Source organism: Neophocaena asiaeorientalis, unplaced genomic scaffold (genome assembly GCF_003031525.2).
Source record: "Neophocaena asiaeorientalis asiaeorientalis breed wild unplaced genomic scaffold, Neophocaena_asiaeorientalis_V1.1 scaffold629, whole genome shotgun sequence".
Lineage (NCBI taxonomy): Eukaryota > Metazoa > Chordata > Mammalia > Artiodactyla > Phocoenidae > Neophocaena > Neophocaena asiaeorientalis.
Genome location: NW_020175468.1, coordinates 1876013 through 1897395, shown reverse-complemented (window position 1 = coordinate 1897395; position 21383 = coordinate 1876013). Strand labels below are relative to the sequence as shown.

Below are 21383 nucleotides of genomic sequence, written 5' to 3'. Positions count from 1 at the left end.
TGGTTAGGACTCTGCGCTTCCGCTGCAGGGGGCATGGGTTCAATTCCTGGTCGGGGAACTAAGACCCCCCATGCCAAGGGGGGTGGCCAAAAAAAAAAAAAAAAAGTCTAGATGATAGAAAATGTAGACAAATAATTAGGAAGGGATGAGCTTTGAGTATTTATTACCCTTGCTCTTAATTTGACTGTAAATTGATAAAATTTATGATGACTATGTTTTATTTATTTATTTAAGATGGCTATGACTAAAAGCTTGTAGGGCAATTTCATTATTTTAAAAATGATTTATTTATTTATTTGGCTGTGCTGGGTCTTAGTTGCAGCACGCAGGATCTTCGTTGTGGCATGCGGGATCTAGTTCTCTGACCAGGGACTGAACCCAGGCCCCCTGCATTGGGAGCACGGAGTTTTACCCACTGGACAACCAGGGAAGTCCGATGGCTATGTTTTAATAACTGGCTTGCAGTATTTGTGAAAATTTAATACTTGGCGCTCAAGAGCTGGTATGACAAGCCAGCCTCAGCCCATTGTCCGCTGTCTGTCCTCTGGGGCCTGAGGCCCGAGGGGTGATGGGAGCAAACCTGGGCCTTTAATGTAATCCCCACCCTTCCCACACCTTCAGGGAGAAGCCAGTTGTTTTGACCAAGCCGGTACCCCCAACTCTTCCCCCACTTGCCCACTTCCCTGAGGAATACCTTGCAAAGGCTTGGCGGCCCGCTGGAAGAAGTTCTGCTCGTTGAACAAGCGCCCGTCCTTGGCATCCTAGTGGAGGAGGAGAGGGGAAAAGGCTGTTACACTGGAATCTCTTAGCCAAGGTCATCACTGGCCATGGATTACCCCAGGATAATGCCAGCAATAACCCAGGTTCCCCAAGTCCTGCACATCAGAACCAAATTCCCTAGGGTGCTCCATGTGAACATATATCAGAGACTTTGAGTCACTGCCCAGGTTCCTTTTCTTTTACAATAGGATCTACAAGTTTTCCCTAGACACATGCCCTTCAGCTAAAAACTACATTTCCCAGTCTCCCTTGCAGTGAGGAATGCCCACATGACCAAGTTCTGGCCAATGGGGACGTGAGCAGAAGAGACTGGGCAACTTCCAGGTTATGCCCTTAAAGGGCTAGGGCAGGCACTCCCCTTCCTCTTTTCCTCTTCCAATTGGCTGGAATGCAGATGAGATGGTAGGAGGTGGAGCAGCCATCTCAGCCCATGAGATGAACGTTATAGATTGAGGGGCCTGGAGCAACAAGAGAGAAGGAAAGTAAGCCCCTGGTTTATGGAACTGTCATATCAGCCCTGGACCACTGCCCCCAGACTGTTAAATGGAAAAGCAATAAAATATACTTGTTTAAGCCATAACTAACATTGGGTCATTTTTTTCCAAGCAGTCAAACCAAATATTTTAATTAAACACAACTAGTACAGCTGGGTTCTTCAGGGCACAGGGTCAAAAAGAACTGGGTTCAAATCTCAGCTCTGCCATTCACTCATTCTTTCTATAAAGCACCTATTATGTGCCTAGTATTGTTCTGGGCATTGTCAATACAGCAGTGAACAAAGCAATTTTCATAATGGGCGTCCCTGGGCAAGCGATGGAGCCTTTATCTCCTCATCTGTTAAATGGGAAACACAGTAACCACCCCACAGGTTTGATTATGAAACTCTTAGCCCAGGGTTGGGCGCAGGACAGGCTCTCAGCAAGCAGGTGCTATCACTCATCTGCGAGCCTGGTTCAGGAGCACTGGCTCTGAACCACTCACACGGCCTCCATCTAGGGCCAAGGGAGGGCACCCAACCCAGCCGTCCCAGGTTTCGGGCGCTTGCCCAGACACACAGCCAGAAAGCACCAGAGCCAGGGCTCATGGGTGGACCCGACTGCGGTTTCTGAGGGGCCCCATGTAGAAGAACCCAAGGCCCAGAGGGAAACGTGCCCCACTCAAGGTCCCACTGCTCCTTGAAGGCCAAGGCTGTGCTCTCCGGCTTGCCCAGCCCACAGAGGGGCTTGGAGGTCAGTGGTGCATTTGCTAAAGCCCCAGGCCATCCCCTCAGTGCCGCTCTCCCAGGGGCCACTCACTAGTTTAAGTGAGAATCTTTCTTTTCGGAGACTTGACTCGCAGGCAAAGGTGGAGTCGGGCTCAGCTGTGGATGGACAAAAGGAGCAAGGTTATCATCTAGAGGGAAGGTCAGGGTCAGTGTCCTCAGAGTAACGAGCAGCAGCTGTGGTTAACGGATTCCCAACAGGGTCAAGCGCATTCTCGACTTTCATGACCTGCTCCTTCCTACTTTCAACAGCTTCTTTCTTTCTCTCTCTGTTAATACACAGCTGTGCACAAAGGGTAATTAACCATGAGACTGCTCTCCTCGGAAAGGCCTGCGCGCAAGGCTGAACCTCGGCTGGTGTCTGCGAATCAGCTGGGAAGGTTCTAAGATTCCTAACCAATAAAAGGGGCTCCCGGTGCCCAAACCATTATGCTGAACACCTGCTTTCCTTCTGCGAGTAGAATTTTGGTGCCTGCCAGGCAGACAGTGCCTGTGGGACCAGCATCCAATAAAAACCCTGGGCACTGAGTCTCTAATGAGCGTCCCTCTAATGAGCATTTCATGTGTGATGTCCCACCTTGTTATGCATCCCGTGTGACTCCAAGGGGAGGGGACTCTGGAAGCTGGCGCTGGTTCCCCCGGACTTACCCCATGTGCTTTATCCCTTTGCTGACTGTGCTGTATCCTTCTGCTATAATAAATTATGACATGAGTATGACTATAGGCTGAGGCCTGTGGGTCCCCCCAGTGAATCACTGAACCCGGGGGTGGTTCTGGGGCCCCTGACTCAGCAGCTGTATGCATTTGTCTGCATATATGGGTGTGTGGCTGAACCACACCGACTCCGTCTTGTCAGGGTCATCTTAGGCCCACTGTCCTACCCCCTCCCCTTTCTGCATGACAGAGCTCTAGCCTACGCATGAGGAACGCACCCAAGCCAGATAAGTTCCTGATTAACTTTAAGCCTTCCTCTGAAAACTGGAAGAATGACTTTTGCTGACACAGATAGTTCACGGCCCACGAGGAATAATGGTTATGAGTCCCCCCAGGAGAAGGAAAAACCCGGCTCCTGCTGGTGCAGACGTGCCTCCCCCTTAGAAGTCAGATTCTACCTTTAGCTTTGGCCCCTTTAAATCCCCTGTGCCCCTTCTGGCAGCACAGAGAGCAGCTGCAAATGCTTCCAGATCGCTGTCCGCAGGGTCCTACCCATGTGTAAGGTTCCCACAATAAACTTCGTAACTGGACTTTATGGAGCTGTCCACTTCGTTTTCTTCGATCTCAAAGTTCCTTCTCAGCTCAGGGGATACTATTCAATATCCCCGTCTTTGAACAATGCATAAGTACCGTGTGATGGACGCAGATCCCCTTGGAGGAGGACCTGTTCCCCTAGCCCCACGCAACCTGGAGAGGCCACTGCAGCAGCCTTCAGTCCCTCAGGGATGCCCTCAGCTGCAAGTCCCAGGGCGGCCCATAGCCAAAGGCTGATGGAGGGGGATATAAAGGCCCAGCCGTGTTGGCCTAACTCAGAACCACACTGAAGGACCGCTTCTGCTCCAGAGCCCCCATGGGGCCAGCCGAGGCGATCCCTGGGCTGCTCCAGCGCTCTATGTCTCCCCCCTGCCCCACCACTTCCTCCCCCTCCCCTCTGCAGGTGCTGATCCCTGGGGCACTTCCTCATAAACACCTGCACGCTTGCCCCATTCTGCTTAATTACAAACCCTGCAAAGTCTACTGCCCTGTGCTAAGTGTGGGCTTTACGCACACTGTTTCCTCTAATGCTCAGGACAGCCCTAGGAAGGTCTAATACAATGTTATTGTTATTACTATTATGGTGGCTGTCGTTGTTAGCTCCATTTTTCTTTTTAAGAGATCAATGGAAAATTTTATTAGAGCCAAATTTGAGGATTATAACCTGGGAAAAGCATCTCAGAAAGCTCTAAGAACTGTTCCCTGTTAGCTCCACTTGACGGACGAGACGAGAAAGCCGAAGCTTACTGAGGCCAAGTGACATGGGAGGCTTTGTGCCACGTAGATCTGGGCTCAAGCCCAGCCCCTCCCTCAACTCCGTGACTTGGTGTGAGGTGCTAAACCTCTCTGGGCCTCCGCCCCATGTCAGTAAAGTAGGACTAATGAAGCCCACCCCTGAGACTGGATGCAAGGATTCAGAGGGGTCGGTAGGAATAACAGTACCAGCTGAGCAGGAATCACAGCCAGCTTCACCCGTTTTTGGTTTTGGCCATGCTGCGTGGCTTGTGGGATCTTAGTTCCCTGACCAGTGACTGAACCTGGGCCCTTGGCAGTGAAAGCATGGAGTCCTAACCACTGGACCGCCAGGGAACAACCCCAGCTTCACCCTTTGTATGAGCTGCTCAATGATGCCCCACCACAGCCCAGCATCACACTGGGCACTCCGGGAGCACTCAGTGTGTGGCAGCTTTTAAAATATAATCAGCCGAGGGCCCACAGCTGGTAGGTGGAAGAGCGGCACTGGCCTAGGTCTAGCTCACCCCCAGGAGCTCATGAACCGAACCATCGCCATCCATCCCAGCTAGCTCTCTGCATCCTCCTTCCTTTTCTCTCTTCTTTCCCACCCTTCCTAACCATCCAGGCTGGTGTTGTCTGAGACAGAGCTAAGGGGCAGGGAGGTGACAAAGTTACCTAGAACCCACCCTTGCCTTCAAGAAGCTCCAGCTGGAGCCGGGCAGGAACCAGGGCTTACAGATTTAACGCCAAAGGTGACCTGAGCCCAGCCTAAAGGAGGGAAATGTGGAAAGATCATGGATTTTGGGGGAGAGAGGCGTCCTTCCCACCTGTGCGGAGGGGGTTTGGGGGGGGATCTTTGAGGGGCATGCTGGAAATGGCCGGGGCACCTCTCAGGCATAAAAACAGTACCTGCCTCAGAGTTACCTCAGGGTCCGAGGAAAAGCACCAGTCAACGAACCACATGCCTGGCACTCGGAAGCAGGCAGAACAGCTGGTAATTGAAATATGCTTTTCCCGCCCTGCTCTGCAGATTATGAAGGGCTTTTCCCCTCCACTCTTCTCACCGGCCCTCCCGCCGACGCCGGGGAGTCAGCTGGGCAATTCCCATTACAGAGAGGAAGCGACAGAGGAGGAAGGGCAGTGGGCTTGGCCGAGGGCCTCAGCAGCGCCGGGCTGTAAACCTGGCTCCAGACCCTGCGACCTGGGAGACCCCTGCTTGATGCAAACCTGATACATGTATGGAAAGTCCCTATGTGTGACAAATGCAGACAGGGGTGTGGCAGGCAGGCAGGTGGGAGCCTCTGATGGCCAACAGACAGGCGACATTGAACTTGGAGCAACAATGCTGCGCTGGGCTCCATCATAACCAGAATAACAACAGGAAGCGTTTATACGGTGCTTTTGCTATTTTCCTGCTCATCGTTCTACTCATTTAACTCTCTCAACGACAACCCCGTGAGGTCGGTGTTATTACACTCTCCATTTTGCAGGTGAGGAAACTGAGGCGAAAGGTAATGACACCCCTCGAGGAAGATCAGACAACGAGCTGCCGGCAGAGGCAGAAGGCTAACTCAACCGGTCTGCCTATGCTTTCCCGCCTCCTCAAACCTGGCTGGGGACTCCGGGCATCCCATGCCCCACCGTCAGCAACACCAGGATCCTGACGCTTCCTGCGCGGGTTTCCAGCCTCCGAGTCTTTGCCTGTGCCGTGCCTCTGCCCGGCCTGCCCTTCGCTGGCCCAACCTTTGTTGTGGGCACAGCTGAAAGGCGCTTAATAAAAGAATAGTGATTCCACCGACAGTTTCCAGCTGACGGGGTCTCTCTGTCTTTGGAGGGCACGTCTGGGACGGCCTGACTCAGTGGTTCTCAACCGTGGGCGGTTCTGCCCCCCAGTGGGCATCTGGCCATGTCTGGAGACAGTTTTGGTTGTCACGACTGGGAGGGAGGATGGGTAAAGGTCGAGGATGCTGCCAAACACCCTATCGTGCACAGGACGGCCCCCACAATGAATGCCAAGGGTGCCGGGGCTGAGAGTTAACTGTGTACTTAAAACAAGCCCTAAAGGACCCCTGGGTGACCCCTCGAAAAGGGAGGCAACCATTCTCCCAGAGCAGCTGAAACCGAGGACCGGGGGAGGCTCAGGGCAGTCACTGGGAGAAATACGTCGTGTTAAGAGGCTGCAGGTAGAGAGAACCAATGGCGAGTCTTTGTAGGTGTGATTAAATTAAGGGTCCTGTGCTGTGGGGACTGTCCTGGATGATCCAGGGGGCCCTAATGTAATCCTACAAGGGTCTTTATAAAGAGGGAGGCAGAGGGAGATTTGACCACGGAAGAGGAGAAGGCGATGTGATGGTAGAAGCAGAGCCTGGGGTGATGTGCTTTGAGGATGGAGGAAGGGGCCACAAGCCGAGGGATGCAGGCGGCCTCTGGGAGCTGAACAGGCAAGGAAACGGATTTGCCTCTGGAGCCTCTTGGAAGGACTAGCCCTACCCATATCTTTTTTTTTAATTTTATTTTTTTGGCCGTGCCGCGCGGCATGCAGGTTCTTAGTTCCCTGACCAGGGATCGAACCCGTGCCCCCTGCAGTGGAAGTGCAGAGTCTTAACCACTGGACCACCAGGTAAGTCCCTTCGCCCATATCTTAACTTTAGCTCCGTGAGACTGATTTCAGTCTTGTGACCTCCACAACTAGAAGAGAATAAATGTGTGCTGTCTTCAGCCACTAAGTTTGTGGTGATTTGTGATGGTGGCCACAGGAAATGAATACAAGCCCCGAACCTCCATCCACAGGGGGGCAGGCCAGGACTTGAATCCCAGTTGCTTCTCAGAAACAATTCTCCACGGCATACCGCAGCTGCAGGGATTTACATAGTTGCCTCGGTGACAGGTCTCCCAAACTGGGCCAGGGAGACCAGGGAGGATGACGTTATAATTCAGTGTTTCACAAAGTAAGAGCGCGTGCCAGCTCACAGGGCTGTTATGGGAAGCAGGTGAGCTAACAGACATAGAGAACTTAGCGGGGGTGGGCGCCCAGAGCGGGCTGGAAGCGTCAGCTGCTATAATAATCACAGTTCTGGTTGCTGCTGTTGTTGTACTCTCACTGTTTTCAACTACATTTTGCCGACTGGTGCAAACTGGCAGAAGCCAAAGGCAACCCGTCCTGGGGTAACGACACCCTGAGGCACATCCATACGCAGCCCCCTCCCCACTGTGCCGGAGCCAGCACCCGGGCCTCGCACTGGGCTGGGAAGGCGTCTGGTCAAACAACCCGAGACACAAAAGGTGAAGACACACGGCCCAGAGCATTTCCTTCCTAACTTTCCACTGTGGGTTTCTGATGTGAGGACACAGCTGGTTTTTTTTTCCTTCAGATGCCTCCTGCCTTGTTTGTCTTTCTTCTCCCTCTTCCTTCTCGGTCCTCTGGGCCTCTCCCCATCCTTCTCTCTCCCCAGCCTTTCTTGTTGTTGGTTCTGCCCCTCTATCCTTTCTCTTCCTCTCATTCCTTCTCACCCCGATTCCCTCCTCCTCCCTCCCTCCCTCCCTCTCTTGTGGTGTAATGGTTACGAATTACACCTAGGTTCAAATCCCAGCTCTGTCACTTTGAGGCTGTGTGACCTTGGGCGAGTGGCTTCCCCTCTCTGTGCTCCAGCTATAAGATGAAGTAACATGAGTGCCTCCCTCCTAGCATGGCTGGGAGCATTAAATGGGCCCCAGAACAGCGCCTGGCATGGAGTGAGCGCTCCCTAGTGTCCCTTTATGCTCTCCTCTCTCCCTCCCTCGCCCTCTGTCCCTCCATGACTAATGCTACCTACCTCCGCCTGAGAAGATCCCTTTACCGTTTTCCAAGCTCATTGCCTCTGTCCCTTCTCACCATTTGGGACCAACAGCCCCAGGAGGTGGGCAGGACACCACCTCTCACTTTCCCAACTGGGACATCAAGGCAGAGCTGCTCGCCCAGGCTCACTCAGTGTGCTAGAGCCCAGTCACGACTCCACCTGGGTCCGTTTTTTCTTTTTTTTTGGCCTTACCGCACGGCACGTGGGATCTTACCTCCCTGACCAGGGATCGAACCCAGGTCCTCTGCAGTGGAAGCCACTGGACCACCAGGGAAGTCCCCACCTGGGTCTGTCTCAAATGTGGCTGCCCTGCCCTCCTGCCCAGGCTCTAAGGCAGGATGGCCAACCTGAGGCTCGAAATTGCCGGCACCCGTGTCTGGCCGGCCGGTGCTTCCAAATCAGCGATTTCCTCTCAAAATCCCGATCTCTGGCTTTTCCTCTAAGCTTGGAAGCTCTCTGGAGCCAGATCTCTGTCTAGTCGTTAACACCCCCTGGGCTTCATTTTCCTTATCTAGAAAATGGGGATAATGACCTTGCTGACGTCATGAGGCTGTCACGAGAATTAAACGGGTTAAGAAGTATAAAGCAAACATATGTCCACGTGAAAACCTGTACACGCACGATCACAGCAGCATTATTCATCACGGCCCGAAGTGGACACAGTCCAAACATCCACCAACTGATAAATGGATCAACCAGATGTGATATATACACACCCCACAATCTTATTCGGCCATAAAACAGAAGGAAGTTCTGACAAAGGCGACAACATGGTTGGACCTTGAAAGCATCGCGCTGAGGGGAAGAAGCCAGACAAAAAAGGCCACAGAGAGCATCGCTCCATTTACCTGAGATGTCCAGAAGAGGCAAATCCAGAGACATAAAGTAGATCAGTGGTTGCCAGGGGCTGGGGGGGGCGGGGAGGAGGAGGAGAGTAACTGGCAAAGGTACAGGGTTTCCTTTTGGGGTGACAGAAATACTCTGGAACTAGATGGTGGTGACGGATGCGCACCATCGTGAATCTACTAAAACCCACTGAACTGTGGCCTTTAAAATGGTGAATCTTATGAATTTTATCTCAATTTAAAAAAGTGCAAAAAACCTCATAAAACCACATAACGTGCTTAGAACAAGGCCTGGTCTGGAGTAAGCACTCAGTTAATGCTAGGTTGATTAATACTAACATTTCCAGTGCAGTTATTTTTTCCTTCATTGTAACAAGTTGTCTTGCTGCATTTTTTGTTTAACTGTTGTTCTGTTTAACTTTAAAGCCCAGCCCTGCTTCTTCCCATCCCACTGATAAGAAAGCCTGGAGCTCCCTCTTTTGGTGATGGCAGAGATTCAAACCACATGAGGCCCTGCCCCGGGCAGAACCCTCACCCCAGCCCTGCCCCTTAACCACAGTAAAAACCAGGGCTAGGTGCTCTTCCTTGTTCTCACAGAGCTTCTCCCCCCACCAGAGATCTCAATTACGCAAGCAGTAAACCTTTCATATCCTCATCGGTCTCAACATTCAAACCAAATTTGGAGGGAGGGTCCATCCTATCTCTGCAGGACAGACAGACAGTGATCACTGTCCTTATCTTCTGGCCACACGGGGCCTGCACTCCCACGTGACAACAGTAGGTGGCGGTGGAGAAGAGTGTCCTCTTTATCCAGGGCACATGCGCTTTGGTTGGCCACAGTCCCCACCACTCCCAATCGCCTGACTCCCAGCCTCCTGCACTCATTTACTCTACCTTCCCAGCCGCTGTAGGTGCATAGGTTTGCAGTCCCAGCTCTAAGAGAAAGCTGCCTCGAGGCAGGTCTGCAGCTGGGATACGGCTCCATCTCCATTCTCAGAAAGTGGTTCCCTCCCCTTTGCCTTGGCTCCAAGATGGCCCGACCCAGCCCAGCCCAGCCCAGCCCCTGCCCACCTGTGGACAGAGTGTACCTTCATAGAGAATGCCCTGGCCATCCCTGCTCTGGAGGCATCTCAGCTTCCAGTGCCGCCCACTCTTGTCTATCAGCACCGTCCTCTCTGGCAAAGCCTTGAGCGAGGTGGTCACCCGGCTCCGCTTCAGTGCCTGAGGGCTCTGCCTGGTTGTCTGAGGGCTGCTCCGGGAGGTTGGGGATCTGCTCCAGCACCCTGCAGGAGGATGGTGAGAATAAAGAAAAGGCGGCATCTGGGAGAGAAGAGTTGGGTGGGTAATCAGACAGTGCTTATAATACTGTTCATTTATTCATTTGTCCATTCAACAAAAGCTTCCTCGGACCTTTCACGGATCCTGTGTGCTGAAGCTGGGGACCTGGACGTGAGCTGGATCTGGACCCTTCCCTTGGGAGCCTCTAATTTGGTGGGGGAGACTGACCTGGACACAGCTGGTCAGAACTGAGTCTGAGACAGGGCAGTACAGAGGAATATGAGAAAGAGACTGACTGTGCCTGCAAAAGTCAGGGGAGGCTTCATGGAGGAGGGGACATTTGAGTTGGGTCCTATCGGACGAGTAGAAGTTTGCCAGGGAGGAAAAGAAAAACCATTCCAGACATTCAACCCAAAACATCCTAAAACAGGACCTGGTTTTGTGCTGAGCATGAAGAGGGACCAGACATTTGTTAGACTGAGGCCCTGCCTTTGAGGGGCTCCTAGACTGGCAAGACAATGCGGGCGGTGTGGTGAGATAGGGACACGGGAAAAGATATTCCCTGCTTCACTCCTCCCAGCCGCCATCCACCCAAGGCACAGATGGGATGAGGCCGTGGGGCCCAGAGAATAACAAGGGAGAAAGAGGAGACACCGAAGGGCTGTGACTTGAGATCCGAAGACCCGGTAGGAAGGAGATGGGCATATGGTCCTCACCCTTCCCTGCTCACTGGCTGGCACAGGGCATACACAAATGAGTCCACCTGGTCCCTGTCCACGAGGGACTCTCAGTCCAGCAAGCAAGGCAGAAAGGGACATGGAGCCTGGAGGAGACATGAACTCAAATGAGGACATCACTGGCACTGTGGGAGCCCAAAGAGGACAAAGAGAGGCTCTGGAGGGAGATGAGGTGGACTTGATCCAGCCTATGGCATTCAGGAAAGGCTTCCTAGAGATCAGACCCTGAGTGCTGGAAAGAGGAGAGGCCCTAGGGCTGAAGGAACAGACTTAGCCAAGACCAGAAGCTGAAAACCCTAAAAAGTATTTCCAAAAGTGAGTTTTCTGTGTACAGGGTTGTGGTGAGAGCTAAAGGAGGAACCAGACCATGGTCTCAGAGGTCAGGCTGAAGAGCCCAGACAGTGGGGCGATGGGGACGGTAGGGGGCTGTGAGCAGGGAGGGGTGGGGTCACCTCTGGCCATGTAGGGATGGACTGGAGGGGGAGCCTGTGGGCTGGAAGGTGGGGGAGGATCCTGGGAGGAGGGTCCAAGCAGGCGTATGCGATGCCTGAGCAGGGGCACGATGCCTCGAACATTGTCAGATGACCCTCCTTTTCCCCGTACTGAGCATAACTCTCATCTTTGGGTTTCTCACAGGTACTGAAGGTATCTTCAGATTCAGAACTGTCACCTTCTGAGAGAAGGGATGATGGGGGAGAGGAAGCGCAGCTGGGCCATTTCACTTTCTTGGGAGATGTTTCAGAACTGGTGTCCCTCCTTTTCCTTGAGCCTAGAGAAAGGAAGACCGAATGCAGACTGGAGTTACAGAAGTCCTTTCCAGGAACCATTAAACCAGAAACCTGAGGTCATATTCAACACTCTCTTCCCTTTGACCCTCACAGCCAAGTTTTACTACTATCACCTAAATAATCTAAACAAACTTTCCTTTGTTTTAGTTATTCTTTCCTAAGAGAGGCTTAGCCTCTCTTTTATATCCTCAAGCACTTTATCAGTGTGGTCTCCTTTAGGTAATTTCTTCAGATCTGTCTTCCAGTTCACTGTTCTCCTTCAGAGAGTGTCTAGTCTGGAGTTTAAACCATCCAATGAGTTTCTGATTGCCATGATGATATTTATTTTTATCATCAGAGATTTTATTTGGTTCTTTTAAAATCTGCCTAATCAATCCTAACTAGCTTTCGTTCCTTCACTGTACCTTCAATTACTTCTTTTATTTCTGTAAACATAATAAATGTGCTTTGTACATATTCTCGTCTGTTAATTCCAAGGTCTCTGGTCATTGCAGGTCTGATTCTATAGTTTGTGTTTCTCCTGGCAGTGGCTTGTTTCCTGGTATCTTTGTTAATTGGTTGGGAGCTGATGTGCCTGTTGGAAGTCTAAGGTCTGTCTTTAAAAGATGTTCCACAAGAAAAGATTTGCTTCTGCTGGGGCGGAGGGCACCCACCACTCATCACTTTATACTAACTTTTCTGCTTGTATTTTTTGGGGGCCACACAGATCAGTATGAATTCTGGCCCCAAACTGGTTAAGGATGTGAGTTCTCGGTTAGGAGTTCTCAGAGAGGACATTTTTCACTCACAATCAAGGCTGAGACAGACAAATGTCTCCACATATTTTCTCTGTGGAGCAATTTTTTTTACCACTGAAAAGTCCCAGATTTTAGAGGCGGTTTCCAATCTCACCCCTGTGCTGCTCAGGCCCTATGCTTTGTCTCCTGTACTCCATAATGACCAGCACACAGCCCAGGACCAATACCCCCTATAGCATTTGCTCAGCCCTGTGGGTCTGTGTTTTTCTTTTCTTTCTTCCTTCCTTTCTTCCTTTTCTTTTTTTCTTTCTTTCTTTCCTCTTTCCTTCCTTCTTTCTTTCCTTTCTCTGTCTCTGTCTCTGTCTCTCTCTCCCTCCCTCCCTCCCTATCTATCTATTTATTTATTGCCTGCATTGGGTCTTAGTTGTGGCAAGCAGGATCTTTTGTTGCAGCGCGCGGGCTTCTCTCTAGTTGTGACTCATGGGCTCCAGAGCAAGCGGGCTCTCTAGTCGTGCGTGAGGGCTCCAGAGCACATGGGCTCTACCGTTGGGGTGCGTGGGTTTAGTTGCCCCGTGGCATGTGGGATCTTAGTTCCCTGACCAGGGATCGAACCAGCGTCCCCTGCATTGCAAGACGGATTGTTAACCACTAGACCACCAGGGAAGTCCCTGTGTTATCTTATTGCTCACTTCCATGTAATTACCTTACTTTCCTACCATTCGGCCCTATGAATATAAAGATATTCTTTATATTTTATCCAGCATTTTGTGGTGTGCTGAGCCATAAGGGACTTTTCCTTATCATCTAATCTGCCGTATTACTAAAATCAGAAGTCTTCTTTCAGTTGACACTACCTCAGCCAGCATACTTGGTCTCTGGACTCCTGGAATGGCCTCCTAACTGGTTTCCATGCCTCCAATCTACTTTCCACACGTAGCATTCAGAGAGGTCTCTTCAAAATGCAAATCATACTGTGTTTCCCATTTGGCGGAAATTCTTCCATGGCTCCTCACCACATCAGTGATTACTAAACTCCTTACCCATGGTCTACAAGGCCCCACGTGCCTGCCCCCAGTACAGCTGTCCTTCTTTACTTCTCCAACATGTATGGCTCTTCCCCATACCATGCCTCGATGCCTGAATTCCTGTTCCGACCCCCTCACCTTGCCCCCAGTCTTCACTTGGCTAACTCTTATCATCCCTAGATCTCGGCTCAAACATTACCCACCCAGGGAGGCCTTCCCTGACCCTCCCAGAAACACATCTCCTTTATGTGTGTTCTGTGGTCCATCCATTGCCCTTCTGTTATCATGCACTCAACTAATAATTGTTTACTCAATGTCTGTTTGCCTTACCAGCCACCAAAATCTCTGAGAGAGCAGAAACCAGGTCCATCTCACCTGTTACTACATCCCTGGGCACAAACACAGCACCTAAGTACACAATAGGCAGTCCAAGTATGTTTGTTGCCTGATGACTGGGTGAATGAACAATGAGTGAGGCCCAAAGCTGGCATTAGGGAAGGCTGGGGTTAAGGACTCAGGCTCTGATGGATGGACCTAGAGATTATCATACTAAATGAAGTAGGTCAGACAGAGAAAAACAAGTATCATATAATATCACACATGTGGAATCTAAAAAAAAAAATGATACAGGACTTCCCTGGTGGTGCAGTGGTTAAGAATCCACCTGCCAATGCAGGGGACACGGGTTCGAGCCCTGGTCCGGGAAGATCCCACATGCCACGGAGCAACTAAGCCCGTGTGCCACAACTACTGAGCCTGCGAGCCACAACTACTGAGCCGTGTGCCACAACTACCGAAGCCTGCACACCTAGAGCCCGAGCTCCACAAGACAAGCCAATGAGAAGCCTGCACACCACAGGAAGAGTAGCCCCTGCTCGCCGCAACTAGAGAAAGCCCGTGTGCAGCAACGAAGACCCAACACAGCCAAAAATAAATAAATAAATTTATATAAAAACATGATACAAATGAACTTATTTACAAAACAGAAACAGACTCACAGTCTTCAAAAACAAACTTACGGTTACCAAAGGGGAAATGTGTCGGGGAGGGATAAATTAGGAGTTTGGGATTAACATACACATCACTATATATAAAATAGATAATCAAAAAGGACCTACTGTACAGCACAAGGAACGCTACTCAATATTCTGTAATAACCTATATGGGAAAAGAATCTGAAAAAGAACGGATATATGTATATGTATAACTGAATTACTCTGCTGTACACCTGAAACTAACACAACATTGTAAATCAACTATACTCCAATATAAAATGAGAATGGGAACCAAAACCATACACTAAGGATGAGGAGAAAGACAGGATGAGCCTGGGTCCCTTACGGCATCATGGGGACACCATCTGTACACTGGGACTGTCCCCTCTAGACTTTTTGTTAGAAAGAAAAACAAACCTCATTTGTTTAAACCCTTGAAGTAGTGTTTTCTGTTACTTGCAGCCAAACACACTCCTAAATGATAAAACGAACGTTGCTGAACTTTCTGCCACGTATGCCAACTTCCTTCTGTGGCCTTCAGATAAGCAAATCCACTTCGATTTACCAACGTAGGATCTGTGCTTGGGCTTTCCATTGGCTGGGACCTACTGCTGATATTTCATTCATTCAGTCAACCAATCAGTAAGATTTCTCAGCACCCAACTCTGTATCAGGCACAGTCCTGGATGCTGTGCAAACAACAGAGCTTACAAACCACGAGAAACTCCTATCCTTACAGAGCTTAAAGATGAGGAGCAATATAAATGAGTAAAATAATATATTTAATACAGTTGATACTTACACGTACTGAAAGGCAAGATAAAGCAGGGGCAGGGGACAGGGGCTGTCACATGTAGGAGGATGCAATTTAATTAGAGGTGTCAGGGAAGGCCTCTCTGAGCAGGCAACAATTGCATAAAGACCTGAAGAAAGTGAGAGAGGGGGTCATGCACCAGATGAGGGAAGAACCACCCAGAGAGAGAGAACAGCAAGTGCAACAGCTTAGAGGTCCAGGGTTAGGAGATGAGCTCTGAGAGACAACAGGGACCTGATCATGTCAGGCTTAACCTGGGAAGGTAGTGAGCAGGGAAATGACAGGGTCTGACTTCGTTTTAACAGGGTCCATCAGGCTGCCACTTGAAGAGAGCTGCAGGGAACAGAGAAGAAGCAGGGAGACCAGGGGAAGAAAGCTTCTACAATATTGGTGAGGTGAGGGTGAGATGGATCAGGGTGGTGGCAGGAAGTGGTCCAATTTAGCATTGAGTTTTTTTAAAAATAAATTTATTTATTTATTTTTGGCTGCATTGGGTCTTCGTTGCTGCTCACAGGCTTTCTCTAGTTGAGGCGAGTGGGGGCTACTCTTCATTGTGATGCACGGGCTTCTCATTGCACTGGCTTCTCTTGTTGCAGAGCACAGGGCTCTAAGGCACAAAGCCTTCAGTAGTTGTGGCACATGGTCTCAGTAGTTGTGGCTTGTGGGCTCTAGAGCGCAGGCTCAGTAGTTGCGGCACACGGGCTTAGCTGCTCCGTGGCATGTGGGATCTTCCCGGACCAGGGATCGAACCTGTGTCCCCTGCATTGGCAGGTGGATTCTTAACCACTGTGCCATCAGGGAAGTCCTCGGCATTGACTTTTAAAGTGAGAGCTGATGAGATCTGCTGGAGGGCTGCAGTCACGGGGTGGGAGAGAAAGAGGACTCGAGGATGACTCCATGGTCTGAGAAACTGAATAAGCTGAACTGCTGTTACCTCGATGGGATAGTCTATGGAAGGGGCAGGTGGGGCGTGGCAGTCACATCAGGAGCTTAGTTCTGGGCATGCGGACACACTTATGGGACATCCAATAGATGTCAAGCAGGGAGTCTGATATATATGAATGTAGATTTCAGGGGAAGAGTCCAAGCTGGAGACAGAAATGCATGAGCTGTCAACTTCAGAGCCACGAGCCCAATAAAACGCCAAGAAACTCTGTATAGGGAGAGCCTGAGCTCTGGGCTTCTCCGGTATCCATGCAGGGTCAGGCAGACTGCAAAGGTGTCTGTCCTTCCTTCCCAAACGCACACACGCACGCACACACATCACCTCTCCTAAAGGGAGAAGCATAAAGCCCCGGTTCTTACCTTGGGAGAATGACGTAGACGGCTTGACAAAGGTCTGGGACCCCTCGTGCTCCTCTGTAGGCAGAGGTTTTCCGCAGTGGGGGCAGAATTTGAAAGTTGCTTCAACACCTTTGCCACAGTCTGGACAGGAGATCATGCTAGAAAACAGAAGTGGGGTCGGGGGACAGGAAGCTGGAAGGAAACTTAATCCACTGCCGAGTTCCCCATGATGATGAGATTACAGAAAGAAGAAAAGTTATCATACCTGGAATACCCTCTCTCAGAAAGTGGCCACTCCTTTTTTTTTCTTTTTTGGCTGCACTGCACGGCATGTGCGATCTTAGTTCCCTGGCCAGGGATCGAACCTGTGCCCCCCTGCAGTGGAAGTACAGCATCCTAACCACTGGACCGCCAGGGAATTCCCAGAAAGTGGCCACTCGTAAAATGAGTTCTCAGGGACTTCCTGGTGGTCCAGAGGTTAAGACTCTGCACTTCCACTGCAGGGGGCACGGGTCTGATCCCTGGTCAGGGAACTAAGATCCCACGTGCCGCGGCCAAGGGGGGGGAACAAAAGTGAGTTCTTGCCCCGTGTCCAGCCTCTAGCCACCTGTCTCTCCCTAATGGCCCAGGGCAGGTACAAAGAAGAACAAATGCAGAGTGAAACTGCAGCACTCACAAAAGATATGAGAATGGCTTGAGGTCAATAAAAGTTCTGCAGAACTGCTCCAATCACGGAAGCATTGAGGGTCTTCAGCTGTAATTGTGATGCTCATTTCTTGAACCATGTTATGGGGAAGGTAGAGACCATTAGTGCTTACCAGATATCCACATCCTCCCCTTCACTTCCCAGGATCCTCTGCAGTGAGATTGGGGCCACTAGTTTTGGCTACTTCTGGCCAATGGGGTGTGAATGGAAGTTACTTCCCAGCTGAGGCAGTTAAGAGCCCAAGTACCTCCTCTGTCCACCCATCCTCTTCAGGGATGGCCCAGATGGTCCATACTCCAGATGGCATAGGTACAAGATGAAGCAGGGCTGCCTGGTCCATGTTGCAATCTCATGATGGGTAAATAAACTTACATTGTATTAAGCCACTAAGATTTCAGGGTTTACTTGTTACTGCAGCACATCCTACCCTATCCTGACTAACTTAGAGGGGTAACGGTGTTCACTACATTATCCTCTAAGCCTTGTGTATTTCTGCAATACTTCCTAATACTTTAAAAAATCAAAGGCAAAATCACACATAGAGCCTACAACAAATGAGGATACAGCAGGTGTATTCATTTGCTTGGGCAGCCACAACTCAATACCATGGACTAGGTGGCTTAAACAACAGGAATTTATTTTCTCACAATTTTGGAGGCTAGAAGTCCGGGATCGAGGTATCAGCAAGTTTGGCTTCTTCTGAGGCCTCTCTCCTTGACTTGCAGATGGCTGCCTTCTCACTGTGTCCTCACACGGTTGTCCCTCTGTGTTCTAATCCCCTCTTCTTATTGGATTAGGGCCTATCGTAGTCTGTTTGAGTGGCTATAATAAAATAACACAGACTACTGGGTGGCTTACAATCAACAGAAATTTATTTCTCACAGTTCTGGAGACCGGGATGTCCAAGATCAAGGTGCCACCGTGGCTGGGTTATGGTAAAGGCCCTCTTCTGGGCTACAGACTGACAGCTTCACCCTGTGTCCTCACATGGAGCAAGGGGCTGGGGAACTCTCTGGGTCTCTTTTATAAGGGCACTAATCCCATTCATGAGAGCTCCACCCTTACGACCTACCCACCTCCCAAAGGCCCCACCTCCTAATACCGTCACATTGGGCATTTCATTTCAACATATGAATTTTGCGGGTGGACACAAATGTTCAGACCACAGCAGGCCCACCCTAAAGACCTCGCTTTAATTACCTCTTTAAAGGCCCTATCTCCAAATACAGATGCATTCTGAGATACTCAGGGTTAGAGTTTCCTAAAAATATGAATTTTTGCGGGATACAACTTAGCCCATAAGAGCAGGATGAAACTAGTTCATAAATGAAGCAGAGAAACTCAACAGGGATGACAGTGCAATAGGCATTTCCAATGAATATATTTTAAATAGCAAAAGAAAAAAGCAAAATTATTTTATTTGTTTTTTATTCTAAGATTCAGTGTACAGTCCCAGTTATAAGCTGGGATATCAAAATAGAAGTCAAAATAAACTTGTGGGGCTTCCCTGGTGGCGCAGTGGTTGAGAGTCCGCCTGCCGATGCAGGGGACGCGGGTTCGTGCCCCGGTCCGGGAGGATCCCACATGCCGTGGAGCGGCTGGGCCCGTGAGCCATGGCCGCTGGGCCTGCGCGTCCGGAGCCTGTGCTCCGCAGCGGGAGAGGCCACAACAGTGAGAGGCCCGCGTACCGCAAAAAAAAAAAAAAAAAAATAAATAAACTTGTGCTCGAGACTTCATTTTGCCTTGCAAGACAAAGTTCTTTTCTTTTTACTTTCATTTATTTATCTTTGACAAATAACAACTGTCTATATTTAAAGTGTACAACTTGTTTATATATGTGTGTGTATATATATATAAATAATTCTAATTTGCCATATATGTATATATGACAAATTAAAATTATAATGGAGTGATCATAGTTCAGACATACAAAAATGGAACTGGGCAGCCATTGAGGATCTGGTCTCAGGACTTTCCTGCAACACTGAGAACTTGAACTTTCTGTGAACTATACCTAACCCAAGGACACCAGCCATCTTTAAAACAACATCTGCCACCTGGAACCTTGTGTCTCAGGGCTGTTCCCCCTTGTATAGATGCAACCATTCTGACCCCAACCAATCCTTGCTTAACAAACACCCTACTTCTTGCCAGCTTGATTTTTTTTTTAACATCTTTATTGGAATATAATTGCTTTACAATGGTGTGTTAGTTTCTGCTTCATAACAAAGTGAATCAGCTATACATATACGTATATCCCCGTATCTCCTCCCTCTTGTGTCTCCCTCCCACCCTCCGTATCCCACCCCTCTAGGTGATCACAAAGCTGGTATCCCTGTGCTATGCGGCTGCTTCCCACTACCTACCTATTTTACATTTGGTAGTGTATATATGTCCATGCCACTCTCTTCATCCCAGCTTACCCTTCCCACTCCCCGTGTCCTCAATTTCATTCTCTACGTCTGCATCTTTATTCCTGTCCTGCCCCTTCAGAACAATTTTTTTTTTTTTAGATTCCATATATATGCGTTAGCAGATGGTATTTGTTTTTCTCTTTCTGACTTACTTCACTCTGTATGACAGACTCTAGGTCCATCCACCTCACTACAAATAACTCAATTTCGTTTCTTTTTATGGCTGAGTAATATTCCATTGTGTATATGTGCCACATCTTCTTTATCCATTCACCTGTCAATGGGCATTTAGGTTGCTTCCATATCTGGCTATTGTAGTTAGTGCTGCAATGAACATTGTGGTACATGACTCTTTTTGAATTATGGTTTTCTCAGGGTATGTGCCCAGTAGTGGGATTGCTGGGTCGTATGGTAGTCCTGTTTTTCGTTTTTTAAGGAACCTCCATGCTGTTCTCCATAGTGGCTGTATCATCTAATTATAATTCTTGATAAACAACTAATGTAACTAATTGTGGCTTTGCAGCTTTTGCCTTTAGAAGCTTCTTTCATTTGTAGTCCAGTGGAACACAATTCAAGTTGCTTCTTCTTTTTTTTTTTTAATTGTAATACGTATATATGTATTTCTTTATTAGGATGCCCTCAAGTACTTCTTGAATCTGGGTCTCCTGGGCTGCAGTCCTAACAAACCCCAAATAAATCCCTCTTTATTTCAGTCAGTCTCCGTTTCTGAAAGTCTGGTTAACAGTATACATTATGAAACGATCACCACAATCAAACTAATTAACATATCCATCACCTCTTATAGCTCCAATTTGTGTGTGTGTGTGTGTGTGTGTGTGTGGTAAGGACACTTGAGATCTACTCTCTCAGCAAATTTCAAGTATACAATTAGTTATTATTTACTATAGCTGCCATGCTATACATTAGGTCTCCAGAATTTATTCATCTTATAATGGGAAGTTTATACCCTTTGATCAATATCTCTTTTCCCCCACAGCCTCTGGTAAGCACCGTTCCACTCACTGTTACTACGAGTTTGACAATTTTTTTTTAGATTCCACATATATGTCAGATCATGCCATATTTATCTTTCTGTGTCTGGCTCTGTCTAATTAAAACCTTTTCCTCTATTCACTGTAAAGACTGGTTTCTGTTGAGAATGCAAACAGTAGAGTCCTTAAAATCACAGGCTCTGGTCCCAGGCTGCCTGGATTTGAATTCCAGATGTGCTCCTTGCTGGGCATGTTACTAACCTCTCTGTGCCTCAGTCTGCCCAATGGTAAAACGGGGCTTTTAACAATTCCTGTCTGACAGAGTGGCTGGTGGCCTAAATGCAATACATTTCTATCAGTTGCTAAGAACAGGGGCCCGGCCCACAGAAAGCCTTTTAAGTTAGTGGTTGTTATTACCCTATCATGCCCTGTATCCCACTTATCATCTTGCGTTTGTTAACGTTTCTATTCCTCCCTTTTCTCTTTCCATATCCTAAGTTCTGAGCCTCTCAGGTCTCTCCATTTCCTCTTGGTACTAACTCATGAAATTCCAGTGCTTGCCCTTGAAACACACAGGCCGTCCAAACAGCCCATGAAAGAAACCTCAACCAGAGGAGAAAAGGGTTCCTCTTCCCCTTGGCCTGCAGAAGAGCACAAACCACGCTGTGGCATAAAACTGCCTTTCTGTTATTTTACACAAGTTGTGTAAGACATATGATTTCAAAACTGCCGCCAAGTGTTCTTTAGCCTCTAAGAAGGTTGTAATCCTGATTGGTCATGTGACTTAATCATTTGCTTTCCTGGTAATAACATTTAAATGGACATCTCTAGCTTTTCGAAGATATAAATACTGGTGAGCATTTTTTTAAGCTAGAAGAGTCACCATCACTTCTCCCTTCAGGCCATGA

At 49.0% G+C, this 21383-nt stretch overlaps 1 protein-coding gene across 6 annotated transcripts in view; it reads right to left on the bottom strand.

Annotated features, from left to right (window-relative positions):
• The window catches only part of VRK3 (VRK serine/threonine kinase 3), a 43220-nt gene that overhangs the window by 19737 nt on the left and 2100 nt on the right, over positions 1-21383 (bottom strand). For 2 of the 6 annotated variants that reach the window (XM_024768159.1, XM_024768158.1), the window contains exons 3-9: positions 17317-17417; positions 17040-17138; positions 16385-16521; positions 11391-11489; positions 9794-9988; positions 2076-2140; positions 695-761 (exon numbers count right to left, since the gene is read on the bottom strand). In XM_024768159.1, the coding sequence (XP_024623927.1) occupies positions 695-761; positions 2076-2140; positions 9794-9988; positions 11391-11489; positions 16385-16520 (562 nt within the window). In that variant the 5' untranslated portion in view covers position 16521; positions 17040-17138; positions 17317-17417. The remainder of the gene's footprint in view (positions 1-694; positions 762-2075; positions 2141-9793; positions 9989-11390; positions 11490-16384; positions 16522-17039; positions 17139-17316; positions 17418-21383) is intronic. The other 4 variants (XM_024768156.1, XM_024768157.1, XM_024768154.1 and 1 more) reach the window with 2 other exon arrangements.